A 19,850-nucleotide genomic window follows, 5' to 3' on the forward strand; every position below is an offset into this window, starting at 1 on the left:
AAGCTTTTGATGGCCTTCCATAAACCATCTCTCAAGGCACTTGTTGACATTAAAGGGAGGAGTGAAAATCTGTCTTCAATTGTCAAAGCAGAAAGGAAAGAATAACACTGCCAAGATGCATAACACACTGCAGTTATCAACACAGTTAAAACTGAAATTTACAGCTTATATATCTAAAGGGTCATTTTAAAATGTAATGACTAGTTGATGTTAGCACATGCTGTTTGGTCTGTACACTGAGTCTGTCTGGTGAAGAATGTCACAGGTTTGTAAATGAGGTCTGGAGGGAGCCAGATGTCCCCGTCAATGCAGGAAGAGACACATCAGTGAAAAGGACACCTCAATATCAGCAGCCAGAAATATGCTCTAAGATGCTAAATATCACTGTCAACACTCAAACCTTTCGCTGTAGAACTTATGTTGGAAGAAAAACACCACGGTGCACAATTACTTAAAGTCATAAACAAGGCAGAGCATGATTAATCCCACCACGCCAAGGGCAAAACTCAGGATCTCTCCAAGTCTCTTAGACATCTAACAAAGCACAGACTAATGCTTATCCAAAACGAGAGAAGAGTTATGGTGAGGCTGTGGGGTGGTCATTTGAAATGCCCTTGAGGAGGAGGTCAGCAGATTAGTGTTGCGATGACCTCTGACCTGAGATCACTCAGGCTCCATGACTACTGAGGAATGAGAGGTCAGCACTCCTGCAGAGCTCTGACTCGCAGATTCTCTGCAGGGTTTCATCTCTTCTAACAGTCTGAAATGTGACATTTGTAGTAACAAGACTTGACCTGATGACCTTTTTTTTGTGTTCTCCAAGTATTTTCCGATTCATATTTGTTTGATTTCATTATTTGGAATATTTCTTATGACTTTTCCTTGTGACTGCATTGCCATAAAAAGTCATATCTATTACATACTAAGTACATGATGGTTTTATGGCCCTCAAAACTTCAAAAGGGCACTCAAGTAGCTAGACATAGTAGTTAGTAGTTATCTCCTACTATTTGAATGTAAGCTCATTCTACTGTTTTGCTATTTTAAAGTTGCTCTAATGCATAAAATGTGAAAAAGGATACACACAAATCAAAAAACATACCGGTTTAGGCTGAGGGAGGAAGTTGTTGACCCTGGAGATGCTCCACATGCCCTCAAGATACTGCTGTGCCTGAATGGTGACAGAGCTCAGGGATCCACTGAGCTGCCCTCCTGCCACTGTCACCTGGACACTTGTCTTAGGCCCAGAAGAGACGGAGGGACTCTGCGACCAGCCTGGTACCTTGTGCCGCTCCCCCAAGGGCAGGACAGAATGCGCAGTTGGTTGGCCTTTGGACAGTTGTTTTGCATGGACACCGGAGGACGACATGGTGAGTCTAGCAGGCTGTGGTATAAAAGATGTAGTGGGCATGGTGGTGATGTCTGAGCTGATGGTGAGGATGGGAGCGTGAAGCGTCTGCAAGGCCTCCTGCCTCAGTTGGTGGAGAGGGGTGCCGCACACCTGGCAACAGCTGACACCAGCTTCATGGCTCCCAGGTGTTTGAAGCTGCTCAAACAGGAAGGTTGCATATCCAGGGTCCTGCAAAGTAAACACACACGAAAGAAAGAGGCTTTAACTCCATATACAATATGCCCATATACAACTTTATGCATGTAGCAAGTTGATCTCAAGCATATCTGTTCATTTGAAAGGATTTCCTCTATGTTGTTCACATTTTCCAGGCGCGTCAGTGGTCTGCTACCAGTGTGGTCCATGACTGCCCTCCGGGACACTCACTCCCTAATTTAACCACTTCCTCTTTATTCAAAATGGTTGTTTGTTTATATTGAGATGCTTTTGCCTGCATGCAACTTAAGACTACTGATCAGGTTCACCAGGCATGTGCTCATTTCACAGCGTCTGCAGGGGAGTTAAGTCCAAACAAGCCAAACGTGAGGAACAACTCTGAAAATAAGGCTCTGAGGGATTAGTTGAAGATCCCACAGAGACATTCCTCACATACAAAAAAAAGAAGAAAAAGAAAACAAGGGAAATGTGCCTTTCATTTATTTTGTGAAGATTTAGAAAGAAGAGGGCTGAGGAGATTTCAGCTTATTACTGCTTTTAAAGACGATGTCCAGTGGAGTTTTGTCCTTTCACTTTATCTCTAAGAATGCTCCCTAGAGTGTCCATCTCTGCTTGGGAGGAATGACAAAAGAAAACAACAGCTGAAGGGACTTTTGCGCCCTCAAGCCATACATTTACATAAATGTCCCAGCATGAAAACATATGAATAAGCCACCAAATGAGAAAATAAATACTTCTTCCAGGAAGCTGTAATCACACAAAACTATCGGTGTACTATTTAAATCTTAAGCGAGGGCGGAACATAACTTTCTTTTTGTTTTTACTGAAATAAACACTCAAACAAACATTTACACACAAACACAGACAGCACAGTCTCTTAAGAGGCATAAAGGGGCTCTAGGCTTCTGCCCAGTGGAGTCATGGCCTAAGACATGAGCCCACAGCCCAAACATAAATGTTTATGAGGCCTTTGCTCCGTGGAACCTCTGAGGTGATCAGGAGGAGTGAAGCAGCGGGGAAACAACAATCCTCTACCCTAATGCAGTGCCACTTAATACAGATAACCCAATAGACCCAGAGACCACAGATGCAGGCTGAGGGACCCTAAATCTCCTCTCAATGAAAGCAGCTCAATACAAAGACTTTTAGATGACCTTTCCCTGCAAACACCCACAGAATTAAAAGTATGATCACGCAACCTTCCCACAGCCTTACAGAAAAATGTAGATATCTGTGCATTTCTCTTATTCTCAGAAAGCTGTACCATCTAAATTATACTCAGTGTACCCTGATGGATAAGCATAATCTCCATATCATCCCTCTACTTAGAGGACAATCATGTACAGGACTGGCCTGAGTGGTTCTGGTTAATGATTCACTATACTGGCTACTTAGTTTACACATGGGCAGGCACGGACAGGATGCAAGCACAACTAGAAAACACACTCAGGATGTAGAAAAACCCATAAATCTCACAATAAATGAGAAACCCCAACGGGTTGACGACTGGTCAACAGGAGATCAAGTGCAGTATGGTATCAAGTGAATGTTGATGCTAGAGTATATCTCAGTAAGGAATGGATTTAAAGGTAAGAAGCTTATAATAGAAATGCTAAATGCTAGAGCTTCATATCTAATGCTGCTAGATCCTGACACGTGAACGATCTCTAGTGCAGGACAGGACAGTTCCACTGAAAGATAAACCGGTCTTTGACAAAATTGGAATAAAATATGAGACAGAGCTACAGAAAACACCACCGGCTGCTATTTCCACAGCCTGGTCTGGCTTCATGTATATGCATCCTAGACAGGAAATTGAAGCCAAGTCATAACCAGTCAACTCCGCCCTTCCATCACCCCTCACCCTTTACCCTCCGACCACCCCTTACCCACCTCGGGGCATTGGTAGATGGAAGAAATCAATTTCTCTCTCTCTCTCTCGCTCTCTCTCTCTCTCTCCATGCATTGTTAGGTGTTGATTTAGGGGAGCTAATAAAAACACACACAAAGCTGAGCCCATCTGCTATTCAGTTAGGATTCTGGAGGTTAGAGAGCGGGGCTTCTCCTGTAAAGCTGTCTGTAAGCTTTACACCCAACGGAGTGAATAAAGGGTCAGGGCCACGAGGCTTATGAGGTTGGTAGCACTGATGATGAGGATGATGACGTTGAGGACGTGGAGGACGTGAATGATGTGGATATGATGAAAGTGAAGGCCACAGAATCCATCTTTATATGGTATATAAATGATGGAGAAGAGGACACCACATCAAAAAGGACATCAAGATTAATAGATATTTGACACATCACTCTGGATATAAAAATATACACATTTAACTTGACTGAAAAGTCACCATGTAGTTATTCTTTTATGTAAGAGATCTTGTGCATAAGTATAAAGTGGAAAACATGAAGCAGATGATGCATGAGTGCTCCCGGCCCTAAAGCCATATTGTTTCTTTTATCATCCATATGATCTATTACTGACAGGTGCAAGTGGGTGTGAAGAGTAGCACTGCTTGAGTGAAGTATGTAACGCACAGCATCAACACAATCAAAATGTTCAAAGCATTCCCGTCGGCGGAGAGGCGTGGAACTACTTCAGGGCTCTGACTCCTCAGTCATTGTTCTGCACAAGTGGGAGATGGTTTTGGTTTTCAACCCGAGGTCTATCCGCAAAGAGAGAGAGAGAGTCAGAGTGTACGAGTGAGGATAAGAGGACAGAGAGAGAAAAAAAGTAAGGTGGGAGGAGGTAGGCCGGGGTTGTGGCCCTTGCCTGGAGGCTTGTGGGTGGTTGTGTTGGTTTACTGCCTGTCAGCACTGATCTTTATTAAACTCTGGGGACAAATGTAGTCAGATGCTATGGCCTTATTATGTTAAGGAGGTGTGGTGAGAGCACTGGGGAGAGAAAGCCTTGCCTGTGGAATGAGCCTTTCACAGCCCTTAGAGACCTAAGTTTGTCTCTGTCCCTCACTCTAACTGTGATGAAAACCAGGGCAGCAGCAGCAGCGGCAGAGAGAACCACTGACTGTCTCTCTGGGTTGATGGAGAGTGTCATCACAGACAGCCCATGCCCAGAGGCTGATGGAAACAAGCTCAGCCGTAACCACTTATGGATGAGGGGACAGGGAGAAAGAAGTGCATGATTTCTCTCCCATGCCTCCTTAGGGTGCAAACCACCGGGTAAAGTCACATACAGGATTTTTACTCAAATCACACCTCATTTACCTCGCCTCATCAGTACACTTTTTCTCTAACCAGACAAAGCGAAACTGCTGTTTCTGCATTCAGCGTCTGATGTGCCTCTGATATGGAGCGCCAGGCCATACATACAGCAGCAAACTGACCTAAATCAAGGGAAGGTCATAGTGATTTGAAATGCATGAGCCCCCTCGCTAGCCGAGAGACTTTTAGGCACGCTCCATTGAAAGCAAAATACTCTGGGAAACCATATTTTCTATTCCGGTTGAGCCCAACAGATATTTCTCAGACATAAAAGCTGCGCATGACCCACTGGAGCAGAGGCAGAAAGTGAAATGAAGTGAAAATTGTATCAACGTGCATCTACAGTGATGAAAAAATAAAGTGAAAAGTTCTGACAAAGTGCAGCCCGCGGCTTGTCAGCTTATATGTGAGCGGTTTTAAAATTGCAGACAATCTGAAGCATTGTGTTGAATCTGGTTTACTTTCTTATTTCTAACATGAGTCAGAGTGCAACAAACCTAGAATCAATCCAGAGCTGGCATTGTAACAATAAGCAATAATCCTCTGTATTCATTGTAACTGTTCAGTAAACGGAAACACGAGCCAGTTTAACTCCTGAAGATTAAATTGTTCAGTCTTTCTTTCTTTCCTTCCTTCCTTCCCCTTCCAGGTTTCTGTTTTATTATTCATGGAAACATTCCTCAAAAGGAGTCAGTACAACACCACACTGTTTTATATCTGTCCTCACTAAACTTTGTTCTCACCAGCACCAGTCCTGTTTACACATTACAATTCTTAAGTACTTCCTATGACTGCATTTCTTGTAAAATAAAGACCACACAGCAGCTGCCCAATCTAATGCCCTTTCAACTCCTGACTTTCCCTTCCTCTGCTTCCCTGTAAGGATGCGACCAAGCCATCTCTGTTTACTTGGCCTGAGACAGTGTTGACCCTAACCACACACCATCTCCATAAGTCTCAAAGGGATTGGCCCCAATAAACCACAGGAGCCCAGTCCAGGTCCCGGGGTCCTGACGAGAGCTTCAAGCTGGCCTGCTTTCCCACAGGTAGCCTGGCTCACTCTGACAGCCAAGTCGGAGAAAAACGAGCACAGCTGCTGGCCTTGCCCCGGGTGAGCACAGGGCATTAAGGCAGATTACGTTCCCAGGATAAAAGCAACACATCCAGTGGTGTAATCCCTCTCTGCCCCCTGCTCCTTCTCAACTATCCCCACCACCTCCACCTCTCTCAACCGCTTTCCCAAGCTAGCCAACTCGACTTGGATCTCCTGAAGGACCGGAGGGCTGGAAGGCCTGATTAGATATCAGGTAGAGCTTTTAGTGCAGCAGCAGATCTCGGATACAGACCATTAAATTTAACCACTGCCTGCTCGGAGGCAGAGAAGACAATGACTCAGGATGTCACACTAGCATGCTATTTAACTCTGTGGGAACGCCTTTGGTAGAACACAAAAATGGGACGGCTCACCAAATCACATCAAACAGATGTTTGCCCCTGTTTGCTGACTTGACAAGATTAAACCAACCTGTAATAAGACTTTCCCCAAACAAAGCAACGGTATCTGCAGCAACACAAGTACACTGTCATTACCTACCTGATAAAACTGCCTCGGACAAAAAGCACACACCACTACAGTAATGTATTCATTCATTCTCGGTGGCTGTGTGAAAAAGTTTAGGTGCTTCAGTTTTCTGTCACTCTTTGGGTGTTTTATTGGAGCACAATGAGATTCCATCAAATTATGATGAAATATCCCTGCTTCTTCTTCGGAATTTCTAATGTGAAATTTGGCTTTTGTCTGAGTGAGGCTGCATTTAGACTCTTATCCCGTTATCTTACTTTATGCTTTTGCGAGAGATATGGTTGCAAAAATCAATTCCATTCTTGCTTTTTCACAGGCTGCTGCTCCTGTTTCACTCTGACTCACTTTAAAAACTAAGTAAGACTGAATATTCAGTGCTACTTGTGAAACCTTTTCAATTCTGCAAAAACAGTCAAGAACATGACATTCTTCTAAGATAGATGAGCTAGTATTACCTAATTCTGCAGCTATCTTGAAGACAAACAGTTTACTTACAAAGTCAACAAAACATTACAATGAACAAACGTCCCCATTTCTAAATCAAACAGACGATTACCTTGGTTTAGAGAGCGTATCAGATTTTTGCATCAATATTCCTTTAAATGAACAGCCAAGTCTCCCTGCGTCAAGCATCTGTTCGTGTGGAGCTCACAGAGACAGATGCCAGTCTGTCTGGCCTGTGTGATTTAGCCTTTTCCTCCTTTTAACTGTCAGTGAACTGCTGACAGAAAATGCAAAGAGGCTTTACCCCTTGGTGACACTTTGACGTAGCGCCACCTGTCCAGGATATCACAGTGTCACATCCTCTGATGGACGATTGCAGGGTCGAAAGAAACAAACAAGATTCACCACAAAATCATTTATTTTTTTTAAGAAAACCTGGATAAGATCTTGTGTGACATGTCGCTTTGTTTTGGGCTTACTTGCACTGTGATACAGATCATTGTACACTATGGCTGCAGCCTACAGCTCTTCCTGTCATCCATAAAAACAGATGTCACTGTCCATCAAAAATAAAAAGACCACAGATCCTGTTGACCCTCAGGTTAAACATAGATAGAGTCAGATGTAATCACTCAGGAGTCTTTGCCAAACCACCCTGCAACCATTAATGACCGAGTATAACGATGTGTCACCACTCCATATGGTCGACCCATTTATCAGGGTGTGACTGTTTGTAGCTCCTCTTACTGAGGGCAAAATGAGTCGCACATACATGTTTTTATAAAAGCGTAATTACATAAAAAGGTTTACTTAACCAGGCTCTATGTTAGAAGGAGCAATGGGTGAAATATGTGTGTGTGTGTGTGTGTGTGTGTGTGTCTCCCCTTGTGTGGCTGTCTCTTTACACCACTCCCATCCATCACTCCAGCCTTTCGCCACTTGGCCAGTTAATTACCTTTTCCTGTTCACTCACGCACATAAAGAAAACAAGCCCTTTTCAGACTGTTTGGACAGTCTGAAAAGTCCCACCACCCTCCCCTCCAACATCTCTCTCTCTCTCTCTCTCTCTCTCTCTCTCTCTCTCTCTCTCCGTCTCTCTCCCCTATGTGGACCCAAGGCAGCCTTCACTGTCTCAGCTCAGTGTCAAGCTTTCATCGGCGCTTTGGCCGAGGTCAGACCATTGGGAGGTCCAGCCTGGACTTACCAGTGGGAGAGCGAGGGACTTACTGCAAGAAAGATGTCTTCATCGGACATCTGGTGGTAATGGAAGAGATGAAGCAATGCTCTTTGTTTGCAAATTAATCAAAACAATCCTCTAAACTTCCCTCAACAGTGGAAAATGTAAAGCTCAAATGTATCACTAGACAAACTAGAAGGAAGAAAATATTTTTTCCTCTTCATATATTTTCCACCTCCCTGCTCATAGCTGCTGCAGAGTAAGTCAGACAGCAGCAGGGCTGCTTGCTTTGCTGTCTTCACCAGGGACACAGTGAATTGTGTTTATGAACACTTGCACCATCAATCCTGCACTTCTAATTAGAATGGGTAATTTTCTGGCTCTGAGATGCTCTCAGGGTAGTTTCTCTTTTTCCCCCAACCAGGCTCAGCTATGGAAACGAACCAAAATGACTACATAATGAAAAATTCAACAGGCAAGCTGGATAGGCAGAAGCCAGGTGTTGCTGTAAACTGCAGGTGAACGCAAGGGCAAAAAGGGGGGTGATGAAGTGGAATGAGGCGATGAAGGTTGAAAAGAGGGGAGGAGGGTTAAAAAAAATGTCTGGCACATTCTCAGAGTGCATGGTAAATGAAAAATTGAGATTAATACTTGGTCATCTCCTCTGAGTCTACTGTTTGGAGAGAAAATATGCATAAAAGAATATGACCACAGAATCAAAATTTCACCACTGTTTCATATAGTCCTAATTAGTGTGCAGAGTGGACCTGAACAGTATTCAGTATTTCCAACCATCCACTGGAGCTTGTTGAAAGATCTATTTTTGTCTAAGAGCCCACTCTAAAACACTCACTGCAATGCAGAGGATCCTGATACAATAGTTCCTTCAAACAGTCCAAACCACTACTTCACTTGTATTTAAAACCCCTATTCAGTCTACCAAAGTAATGACAGCCACCTGCTTCTTCTCTGTCTGAACTGTCACATCGAACGAGCTGCATTCACCGCAGTTTGTTCTGCGGGAGAACTTTTCATTTCCACAGAGCACTCCCAGTTCCCTGCAGTTTATTTAGAGAGAAAACAAACCACTGCTGAAGCTTAATCTCCATCGCAGGACTCCGTCAGCCACAGTAAGGGGGGGAAAGTGTGACAAGTGTGTATGCGAATGGTTAATTATGCAAGAAAGATGCAAAGGGAGTTACTCATGCTCAAACAGCGTAATTGCGTTGGGTATCTTCATCAACTTCCTCCAGATCTCATAATGGAAAAAATCTCAGTCTACGCATCAACCACATGATTAGAATTCATCATTTTTAGATCAACATTTAAATACTTTTTCATGCCAAGCAGCACAGTTGCCATGCAGATGAACATATGGATCTACAATATTAGCACACTGGCCACATTTTATATGATTATTGCGATATATTATCCCAGACACCTTTTTACGAAAATGCATAGCTGCACATACTCCCAGTCATGAAAATAGAGTGGTATGAAAATGATGACAAGGTGAAATGTTGAGTATCCTACAACAATTATTCAACCCCTGTAATGGACGGCACAGTAATTACACTGGCAAGCTGCCATATGGATAAATATTCAAGTTTTCAGTTGCTCCTGGAGTGTCAGTCTGCCTCCCACTCTCTCTCTCTCTACGCATGAAGTGACTCTATAGATTCAGTCTGTGAGGAGAAGCCACATAATGAGGCTCTGTAAGTGGTTACTGTTGAGCATGGCACTTTTTTATTCGGCAGATATCTCAATTTTCACTTATCGGCCCGTGTGCCAACGCAGACATGTGAGCAACAGGCTAACTGATTAGCACCACAAAAGCTGTAGGGACTATAGAACGAATAGTTAAAGGTTAGTCCCCCAATTTTTGGCTCCTTAACCGTGTTTGTACAGCAAAGCACAAATCAAATCCTGAGCCAAGGTGAGCTGTGCTGAGCGTCCCTATCACATCCACTCCCAGTCTGCAGAGCATTATCTCAGAGAGTGACATGCTTTGTGTCTCACAAAGCTGCTGCGTGTCGACAGAACAATGGAGCAGTGGAGTTGCGAGCGGCGGAGTCGTTTTGGTGCAACAGCCTTGTGTAGGTACAGCAGACAGAGGTGGGGGGGGGGGTACTAATTTATCATGAAAGATGTCATTACCATGCCAATGACTTCCCAGAGAACACAATTATCACTAATAATAGAAATTTAAACATCAGCCCAGGCTTTCAGCCAGGAAGGGTTGTATTAATGGAAAACTGTCTGTTTATGAGAACTAAACATTGGAAGCTGGTGGTGAGAGTACTGGTAAAAATAAACACACTGAGATAAGCGCTAACCATTATCAGTTTTTTTTGTGTTTTTTTTTCTTACTGCTAATTGAGACGTCTAGACACATTCAATTGAACATCAGCGAGATAAGGAAGTAGGCTGAACTATCTCGCTGGAGAATGGTGCGCACTAATCCACTTACTGAGTCTGAAGGATTTTCATTCACCATCCTAGAAAATGCTTGCCTTATCAAAATTGTTTCACATGCACATTTTGCCACTTTTGTCTTTCAGGAACAATAGCATTCTGCAAATGGCCTTGTGGCCTACAACAACAAGCAACTCCACAACCATTTCACTTATTGTTCAAATCAGTTGGTGTGAATCGGTTAGGCTGAAAGCCATTTTTTCCCCTAAATAATAAATATCTCTGGTTATTATGAATTCACATGAAAGTTAAATGAAACATATTTGTCTTGCAGACTAGCTAAATGCTAATGTCGACACACTAACATCCTCACAGTGTCAATGTAAACATGCTGATGTAGAGCAGGTATACTGTTTGTTGAACACATTTAAATGCATTCCTGGTGGGGCTAAAGGAAAAATCAGGAGATCACCAACATCAGTGGGATACATCTTCTGGAAACCATGAATGTCTGTACCAGATTTTGTGCCAATCCATCTAGTAATGTTAAGAGATTTCACAGGAAGGATGAAAACGGTAGCGTTAGGAAAGGGATCAGATAATCAGTCATTATGATTCTTCCACTCTTTGCAGAGATTTTATAGTAATCTGTCCATACTAGTTCATATATTTTATTAGAAGCCAAGAATGTGAACCTACTGCTGGTGCTAGAGAAGTCTAAAACAAAGTGCTGGACAGACAGACTGACCAATCGTCACTCTGAAAGACTGACATTGCCAATAGCTGTTAGACTAATATAATATTCAAACACCAGCAGACACAACAGAAAGCAGAACAATTTGTAAAGGCTTTGTAACTCATCCACGCGTTTGAACGAGCCTCTACATGACTAAGAGGACGGACAAATCACTGCCTAAATAGACATGACCTTACTTGGGGATACTGCCAATCCAGCCTTTTTTTTCAGCACAACCTCTCACAAACCTGGGAACAAGTTACAAAACTGTCTATTCTCATGACAGGGACGGCAACATGGGCGGACAAGGATGTTGCTGCTGTCATTTCACATTGTAAAATGAGGAGATAACCTTGGAGTTGTTGGCAGCTTTGTTGAGTTCTTGTCTTGAATTGTGCTCTTCATATTCTGCAGGGTTTTTCTTTCTGACTGCTCACATGAAATGTCACTACACAGCACAGAGCTCAGTGAGAGTTGAGGAATTCGCCATGATGGAGAAAGTAGAAGGAAGACGCAGACACGGTATTCAGAGTCACACTGCAAGCAGGGACCATCTCAAACAAAGTGATAATAGAAAGAATGAGTCTGCAATGAGATTTATACTTTTGGCTCAAGGGTACGATGGTATTCATCTGACTGTGTCTGTCTGCATAAGCCGTGAGTGATGTGCTTTAATTGCACTTAAGAGCATGAGTAACACACAGTTAAATAACAATCGTCACTCAAGAAGAGAATAACTGTGCGGTCTGAAGCAGACAGACTAATGGATCTTTTATATATTTATGAGTGGTAAATGGAAAGTAGCCAAATTTATCATCAAGTTGGGGATGTAAAATTTTATGCACCGCTCCAATCGCTTTGTTTTGTTAATTTAAAAAGTAGACTCAAACAAGAGGAAGCAATTTCATCATGTCAGACTGAATCACACGCTACATCTGTGCCTTTTAGAGGTGCAAACACACACACACACATTCAGTCAAATGTAAAGTGGGTCTGGGGATGCAGAAGCATGCCCGGCCTTTGCTCAGGGTTTGATTTTGAGACTTAGGGGTCAAAGGCTAACTAATTGTGCGACTCATGGAGGTCAGCATTGGTGTGGCCTCCTGCCAAAACACTGCAACACCACCTGATGGTTTGTCAAGAAAGACAAATGAACTCTGACCTCCCTGCTGATGACATCGACCTCAGTCAGCAAGCACACGCCATATCTTAATCTGGGTCACGGAGACAGGAGCAGACCATTGCTGCCGGTATAGACGCTACGTGCCGAAGGAGCTATTGCTCATGTTTACCTGTCCGGTTACTCATCAAATATCACAAACAAACACAAAATCTCACTCTCCATGGGGTCAAACTTGGCGACTGAAGCAGTGGTAGTGATTTTCTGCTTCTTTTCTAAGATAAAAAAAAAGTTGTGGTCACTCCGGCCTCAGTGTGCACATAAATTGTTGGGAAAACAAAAGCAGAAAAGCCTGCTTGGTGCAATCCAACAATAGCATTCTTGTGCATGCAGCTCTTTCTTTTTTAGAGACCCCATAAAGATCTAAACTTAGCTCTGCCTTCTTGGAATTCCACTAGACGAACTCTCAGTTTTACACAGTGACTCCTTACGCAAAGCAGAACAGGAGATGGTTATCATTTTTCAACAGTCAATAATTAGCCGACTCCCTAATCAGCTGTTTGTGCAGTGTGCCTCTCCGTGCCTTCTCATTTAGCCATAACACAGCAGACGCCGGGGCTTTTACCTGCCATGCCATCGGCAGTAATCCACCGCCTGAACCACACTGATATGTATGTACTTCCCATAAAAAAAAAAGCATTTACCATGTCTACTGTGTGTGTGTGCCATCCTGTTGTAGAGAATTAACAAATATGTGTGATGGATGGATAAAATCACATGACAACTCCAGCCTGACGGAAAAGGTATTGTGATGGAGGTCTAGGGATCATCCAAAGAAAAGGAGTGTCTCGCTTTCATGATTAACAAAATGTCAAAAAGGATTTCCCTTCCTAAACAGAGACTACAATCATGTGAGGCTGCAAGCCAAAGGGACACCGCCAGATGGGACGTCTCCCTCTCTCCTCTCCTGCGCTGTTTTGGAGACAAAAATGACCCAGACCTGTGTCAACAGCTGGGAAAAGCATCCCTCACTGTGCTTTGTGAAAGTGATAAAAATAACACCACGAAGGATCCCGCTGTGGGTTACGCCCTGAACGGGTCTGTTTTTCCTGGCGAGGAGGGTCACTGTCAGGCAGAGCTGGACCTCCAGCCAACACACATCAAGGCAACACTTTCCTAGCCTCCATTTTCGCCCCTGTCATTTCCTGTTTTGACAGGAAACAGGAGATGATAATATAGTCACACAAACAAGCAGAGATTGCCTCCGACCTGCTGCCGCGCTGTCCTCGTGTGGCAATGGACGTCTGTTTTTTTAAGAGGGCCTCGTGTCCAAACACACAAAGAATAACACACTCACTGTCTTGTACAAACATGAACAGCAGGCCGCTGTGACGCACAGGCACACACACCTGACACACACACACACACATATCGCTTACACACCTGTCTTTATGCCAAGCTTGAATAACATCTCCCGAGCTTGGCACAGTCTTCTGTGTGTCCAGCGCTTCCTCACAGACTCCCAGCAGCGTGCCAGCACAGGGTCACACAAAGGAGCGCAATAAAACGGGACCACCAAAGTCACGGACACAAGACTGAAAGAGGAGAGATGAAAGCTACGGTCGCCACGGGGAACCAAACATACACTGTGGAGGTGAGCCGAGGAGCAATGTCAATATCTAGCAGAGAGAGAGAGGAAGGGAGGCATCTGAGGCCACGGGAGGTGGAGGACGGGTATCTTTTTGGAATGTGAGCCTTTTATGTTGTCAGGAAGCACACCACGGTGAGACACAACAAGCCGAGTGACGGGGCCATTAGAGAGGCTTTGTTGGCGGCGAGAGAAGCTCAAAGGAACGGGACACTTTGATTGCCCTCTCTGATCCCCCACTAGCCTTTGTTTATGAGCTAATTAAGCATTGTTCAGAGGCTGCAAGAGCCTCGAGTCCTTCATCCCCATAGCGCCACCATGACTTTCAATGGCTACTGTAGGGCTTTTTACAGCCACCTCTATAACTTAACAACTCGAGCAGAAATCACTCTCTGAACCGCTTTCCTATACGGGAACCAACCTCTGATGATAACTAACTATAGATAGTGAACGCTGTGTGTATGCATGCATGTAAGAGGTGCATAAAAGAGCTGATACAGTCGGACAGGTCAAATCCAGTTCAAATGTGCTTCTGCGGGAGTTCAAGTGTGTCCTTACTTCACCCCTCTATTGGACACTGCAGCCAAAACAGCCTCTCGCTCACAAAGAAGATGAAGACATAAACGCCCAGCGTGGTATGAGGGGACATTGAAGGGTCAGTGGATGGACAGAATAGGAGGAGGGGGGTAACGTCTCACTAGATGGATGTGGTAATGACCGTGTCACAGTGGTGAATACATGTTGGTGAAGGAATGCTCACAGGACAAGGACAGGTTTATAAAAACTGAATACACATGTTCACAAACACATTTATCTGGGTCACAGAGAGGGGAAAATAAGGGAAACGAGAATGAATGATTTAAGCATTCAGAAGTTGATTTACTGTTTGCTAGCTGAATATCAATCACAAGAGGAGATCAATAAAAGATGTTGATCATGGAGTGAATTATTTCTGAACAGCTCATGAACTCCAGCCCAAAGGTCAGCATTGCTTTGTATGACTAAGGCCTTCCCCCTGGAAACCACCATATTGCTTCAACGTCAAACTCAGGCGGACACAACCTGTAAAACGCTGCATGTAAATAAAACCACACATTTAAGTTTGACCACATAATAGTTTTATGGCCCGGCTAGCTGTCTGGACTTGCAGTGGACATGAGAGAATGACCCTGGTTTTGAAAGACTTGAGCTCTTATGAGCTGCTGAGTTGCTGTTCTTGGAGGAGGAGAAGGGGGAGGTAGGATGGACGTAGCAAAGGGTCAGAGGACTGAACAGTAGCATCCACTCCTGTTCTGAACAGTAAAGCTATGCAGGAATTCACCAACGCCAAAGACACAGGTGTGCTCCCCGGGAGCTTCCCTTATTTTCACCGGGCATCTGAGGGAGGGATGCATTTCCGCGTTGCACAGACACGTTCAAAGGCATTCCAGCAATGTTTTTGTTTGATGCATATATTTAGAGCAGTAAACAATGGCTACTATCTATCATGTTGATTTAAATGCCTCTGAGAGAAGCAGTTGAGTATTTAAAACACACTACAAAACACCAGCGTGTAGGAAACAGCATTCGGTTAGGCCAAAGAGACCTGTACACATATAGACAGATACTTGTCCGTTCTCTCTCGCAGGCTTGTTCTCATACTCAGCATGGGAGTCAGGCACTTAGTTGGGGGTATGCACAGTGAGGCCCAACAGCGAGTTCCCAGAACAGCAAGGATATCTGGGCTTTTATAGACGATGCTGAGCTGATACTGAGAAGCAAACGCAGAGGATGGAGAGGCAGTTTGGGACTCGTAAACAGAGAGGTTTAAGTTTAAGTGCCCGACACACACGAAGGAGATAAAACAGCCCAGAGCTCTTCAGCAGAGAGAGAGTGACATCATAAAATAGAGCGGCCGTAACAAGAGGGGAAGCATAAAGGACGGATCTATTAATGGGAGTCGGTTCATGGGAGAGAGGCAGGGGAAGGTTTACTCCACAAGCATCCGCTGGGAGTAATGACAAGCTCAAGATGGCATAATTTCTCAAGACAGTATATCTCCGCTGATGTGAATATAAATTAATTATGCTCAATTAGGTTTTCCTCCGGACACCAGTGACCTCCAAAGTAAATGTGTTTACTGTAATAGTTCACAAGTGGGCGAAAAAGCCAGCCAAGTACATCAGTGTACAGAAATAGCGACAATTATGAGGCTTTTATTTACTTTGCTGCCGTTTCTCAGAGCTCAAGGTAGCCCTTTTATCGACTTTGAGGAGACACACTTTACTTAAGTGTTGACTGCAACAGTTATGTTGGCGCTTTCTCTCCCATCTTTATCAGTCTGGCACTGTTCGGTCTGGTTGAATCACTGAATAAGAGAAAATATAAAGGAAGACTGCCAAGTGTCAGTATTGAGGTTAAACTAACTACTGTGTAGCACAGATGAAAAAACATCTGTTTTTTTATGATACCGTTAAATAAAGCAGCACGAAAGTAGCAACAAGCAAAATGTATCTCAGCCCTCGCTGCTTTGGAAGCTTCTCAAACATTTTCCTAAAAAGTGAAAAGTCTGATATAAAAAATAAAAAAAAGCACTCACATGCCAATAAAAGACAAACAACACTGCTACTGAATCTTGATTGACTTCTTTCTGCTGAAAATCCATTTTGAAAATCCATACAGCTGAGGCTGACCTTTTCAGTGTTCCGCCTATTCGCCTAATTTCTGCGACACAGTTTTCCTTTGGAATAAAAGCAACTTGCATCGCAACACTATTTCCTTTCAAATGTCAGCAGGCAAATTGCAAAGTCAAGTCATTCGATAATGAAAGAAAAATGCACACGGAAACACACTTCTTCTTTCCTTCTGCTGCTTCTGACTACAGGCGGGATACATGCTTATGTCAAGGGGATATTTTTTCAATTATATGAAGGCATAGGCCAATAATTAAGCTAATAACAGTGTTTTTTAACAATCGGACAAGTGACGTGTCAGACCCAAAAAACAGCAGGGATAAACAGAGCTTGTATTCTCATCATAATCACCCCAAACCAGAGCAATGGCACTGGCCAGTCATTTTCTCGGTTTACCAGACCACCACCAGCCCTGTGTGTTAGAATGAGGATAAAACACTGGCTGTATTAATGCAATCATAAATTGGTAGCAGTTAAGTTTAGAAAGATGGATGACTTCTGCGGCAAAGTGGAAAGCATGGAAGGACTCCGAATGTGCTTCATCTCTTTCTTTTTCCTCTGGTACTTACACGCACATTCACACATCATCAATACACACACTCATCCTCGCTCACAGGGCTGGACACTCAAGCATGAAATGAACATGAGCAGCGTGAACTTTGACTGGCATTTTCACACTGCGCCAGGATTTATGGAGCACTATATACGTATCAGAATGAGCTCCTGACAATAAAGAATAGCCCAACGCATAGCGTGGGGGAGCCCAGTAAGACAGAGTTAACACAACCCATCTACCAATCCCAACACAACCCATCACAATCCATCTACTATTACACAAACACAAATAGAATCACACAGAGATGCCTGCATACTGTCACCCAGACACATATATAGAAATATGACATGAAAGCACACTGGTGCACTCACAAAGCAGCTGCACACCATGACCACACTTTACTACTGTTGGCCGCTAAAAGGCTCCTCTAGGAATGAGCAGGTTAGTTTTTATGGAATATCAGATTTCACCCAGTAGTTCCAAACACTCTTGGAAAGAAAGAAAAGCTAGTGCTAACAAGTGCACAACCATGCATTTCCCTACAATTGAGGAGCTTCTAAAAGTTCAACATCCTTAGACTATGAGTTACAAACAGCATTTTCCAGCAGCTTGTAGTGAAATAGCGATAAAACCTGTACGCTGCGTGCTCAACAGGACCAAATGGGCATGGACAAAGTTAGCAATTACCCTGTGAGGATGTAGTGTTAGGCTGCTCAGGAGTTGGTGGAGAACAAAACTGAGCTTTAAAAAAAAGTTAATGTTTGACTTACATTTAGCAGGTGGCCTGAAACACAACTCAAAACTAATAATAATGTGCTTGATGTGTAACTGCTATATCAACTTTATGAGGTGATTTTGTGTCTGCCCAAACACTGTGCAAAAATACTGTGTATAATCAGTCATATTTTAGTTTATTATAATTTGCACAAGTAGGAAAAAAACACACTTACTGCAAAAAACAAACTCTTTCAGTGTCTTGCTACTGGCACTTTGACAATGGTTGGTCAGAGAGGGAGGTTGGTCATTCCCTGCAAACATTTACCACAGATTTTATGACCTTGAATCTCGAACATCAACATCCAGCACTCAACATCTGCCAAAAAGGAAAACAAACGAGGCAATGTCAAGTCCAACTTAGCCACCATTCTCCACTGATCCACTGTTTGCTGTGAGCAAGGGAGCCACGCCCAGACAGCCTGGAGTTTGCTGTCTGCATATCCATCTTGGCAAGGATACACAGCGCTGGCATTCTCTTTCAGCACATTGCTATAAGCCAGGCGATTTGTCTGCTACCACAAGGCCTGCTGTCAATTGAGCACGTTTTATGGAGCCAACAGGAGATTACCTCCAACTCACTACTCCCCGATATCTGTGTACCGTCTTGAAAATTTATCTCAACAACTATGTTTTTCCAATACTCTGAATCAGACTCAATAATGGACTGCAGTCTGCTTGGATCAAGCACGTCTCACTTCACCGTGACATATTGAGCCAGGCAATACGAGCCCCAAGATACCATAAAACAACATACATAGACACATACTCAGAATCACAAACACAGGCGGCTGGCCCTAAATTAAAAAGTCAAACTGATTAATTCCCCACTGGTTACACTTCTTGTTGCATTTGTGTTCTTTGCTCGTTGACATTTGTGCCTTTGTTGCTCTGTTCTCGTGCTCTGCAGACCTGCGCTGTAACACATCACCCTGTCAGCCTAGACTGCAGAGCCATTGTTTCATTTCAGTCTGGCTCATTGTAACACATGATCCCTCAGCAAACAACAGCAAACCCATTCAGACATGCGCTATTATGCATGGCAATAATTCTTTAAACAGCTAAATAAGACAGGTGTTGTCATCTAATCTCAACATAACCAGGTGTTTTAATTCAAAGAACTCTTTAAAATGATTGTTAAACAAAACATGATTCAAAAGTCAGTTAAATTGAGTTGTTCTGGCATGTGATGTGTGCGATTTAAGGCAATAATTTAGTGCAATACCCCTGTGGTAAATATGGACAGTCTATACTCATGTGACGTGTTGGCGTGTCAGCAACTAAGCACAATTCACATGTCAATCATGATGTGAACAATAACATTTGCACACACAACAGCGCTGTAAAAACTACCTAAAATTACAAAAACCATCTTAGAGAAAAATTTATTTGTTTCCTCTCTGCCTGGACAGTGCCCGGTTTTAGTGACTTTTCGGATTGCCGGATTGACCCACACAGTGTGACATTGGGTTATGTTTCGCTAAAAGCTGATTCTGGCTTAACTTTTCAACTGCATTTTTTTTTTTTTTTTTTTTGCATAACCTGCAGCCTTACTGACACAATCCCCCTGTTCAAATAAAACTTTTTCACTATTTTCACTACAACACCTGTCTGGGCAGGGCCAGGTTAGCTGTTTTCCCCCTACATCCAGTTTATGTTATGCTTAAGAAAATAACTGTGTCCTGGTTCATATTGAACAGACAGTCATGAGAGGGGTATCAGTATCTCACTAAATACCCAAGATAATAAGATTTTAGTACTATTTATGTAAAAACACCACATTTATAATCTCTTTAAATCATCATATCATAGGGTTTTGTCTTTGTTTAGAATACATCCCTTTAAAATTTTGAGAAAAGATTTAAGAAAAGCTGATCAACCAAGCATGAAGTTTCTTGTCCTCTGCTTTCTCATCAGCTCATTATAAAATAATGGTG

General features: G+C 43.2%; 1 protein-coding gene across 1 annotated transcript in view; it reads right to left on the reverse strand.

Annotated features, from left to right (window-relative positions):
• Positions 1-19,850, reverse strand: part of kif26ab (kinesin family member 26Ab) — a 63,114-nt gene that overhangs the window by 36,166 nt on the left and 7,098 nt on the right. The window contains exon 3 of the mRNA XM_019276650.2: positions 1,103-1,579. Coding sequence (XP_019132195.2) covers positions 1,103-1,579 — 477 coding nt within the window. The remainder of the gene's footprint in view (positions 1-1,102; positions 1,580-19,850) is intronic.

The sequence above is a fragment of the Larimichthys crocea genome, chromosome XXIV (genome assembly GCF_000972845.2).
Source record: "Larimichthys crocea isolate SSNF chromosome XXIV, L_crocea_2.0, whole genome shotgun sequence".
Lineage (NCBI taxonomy): Eukaryota > Metazoa > Chordata > Actinopteri > Sciaenidae > Larimichthys > Larimichthys crocea.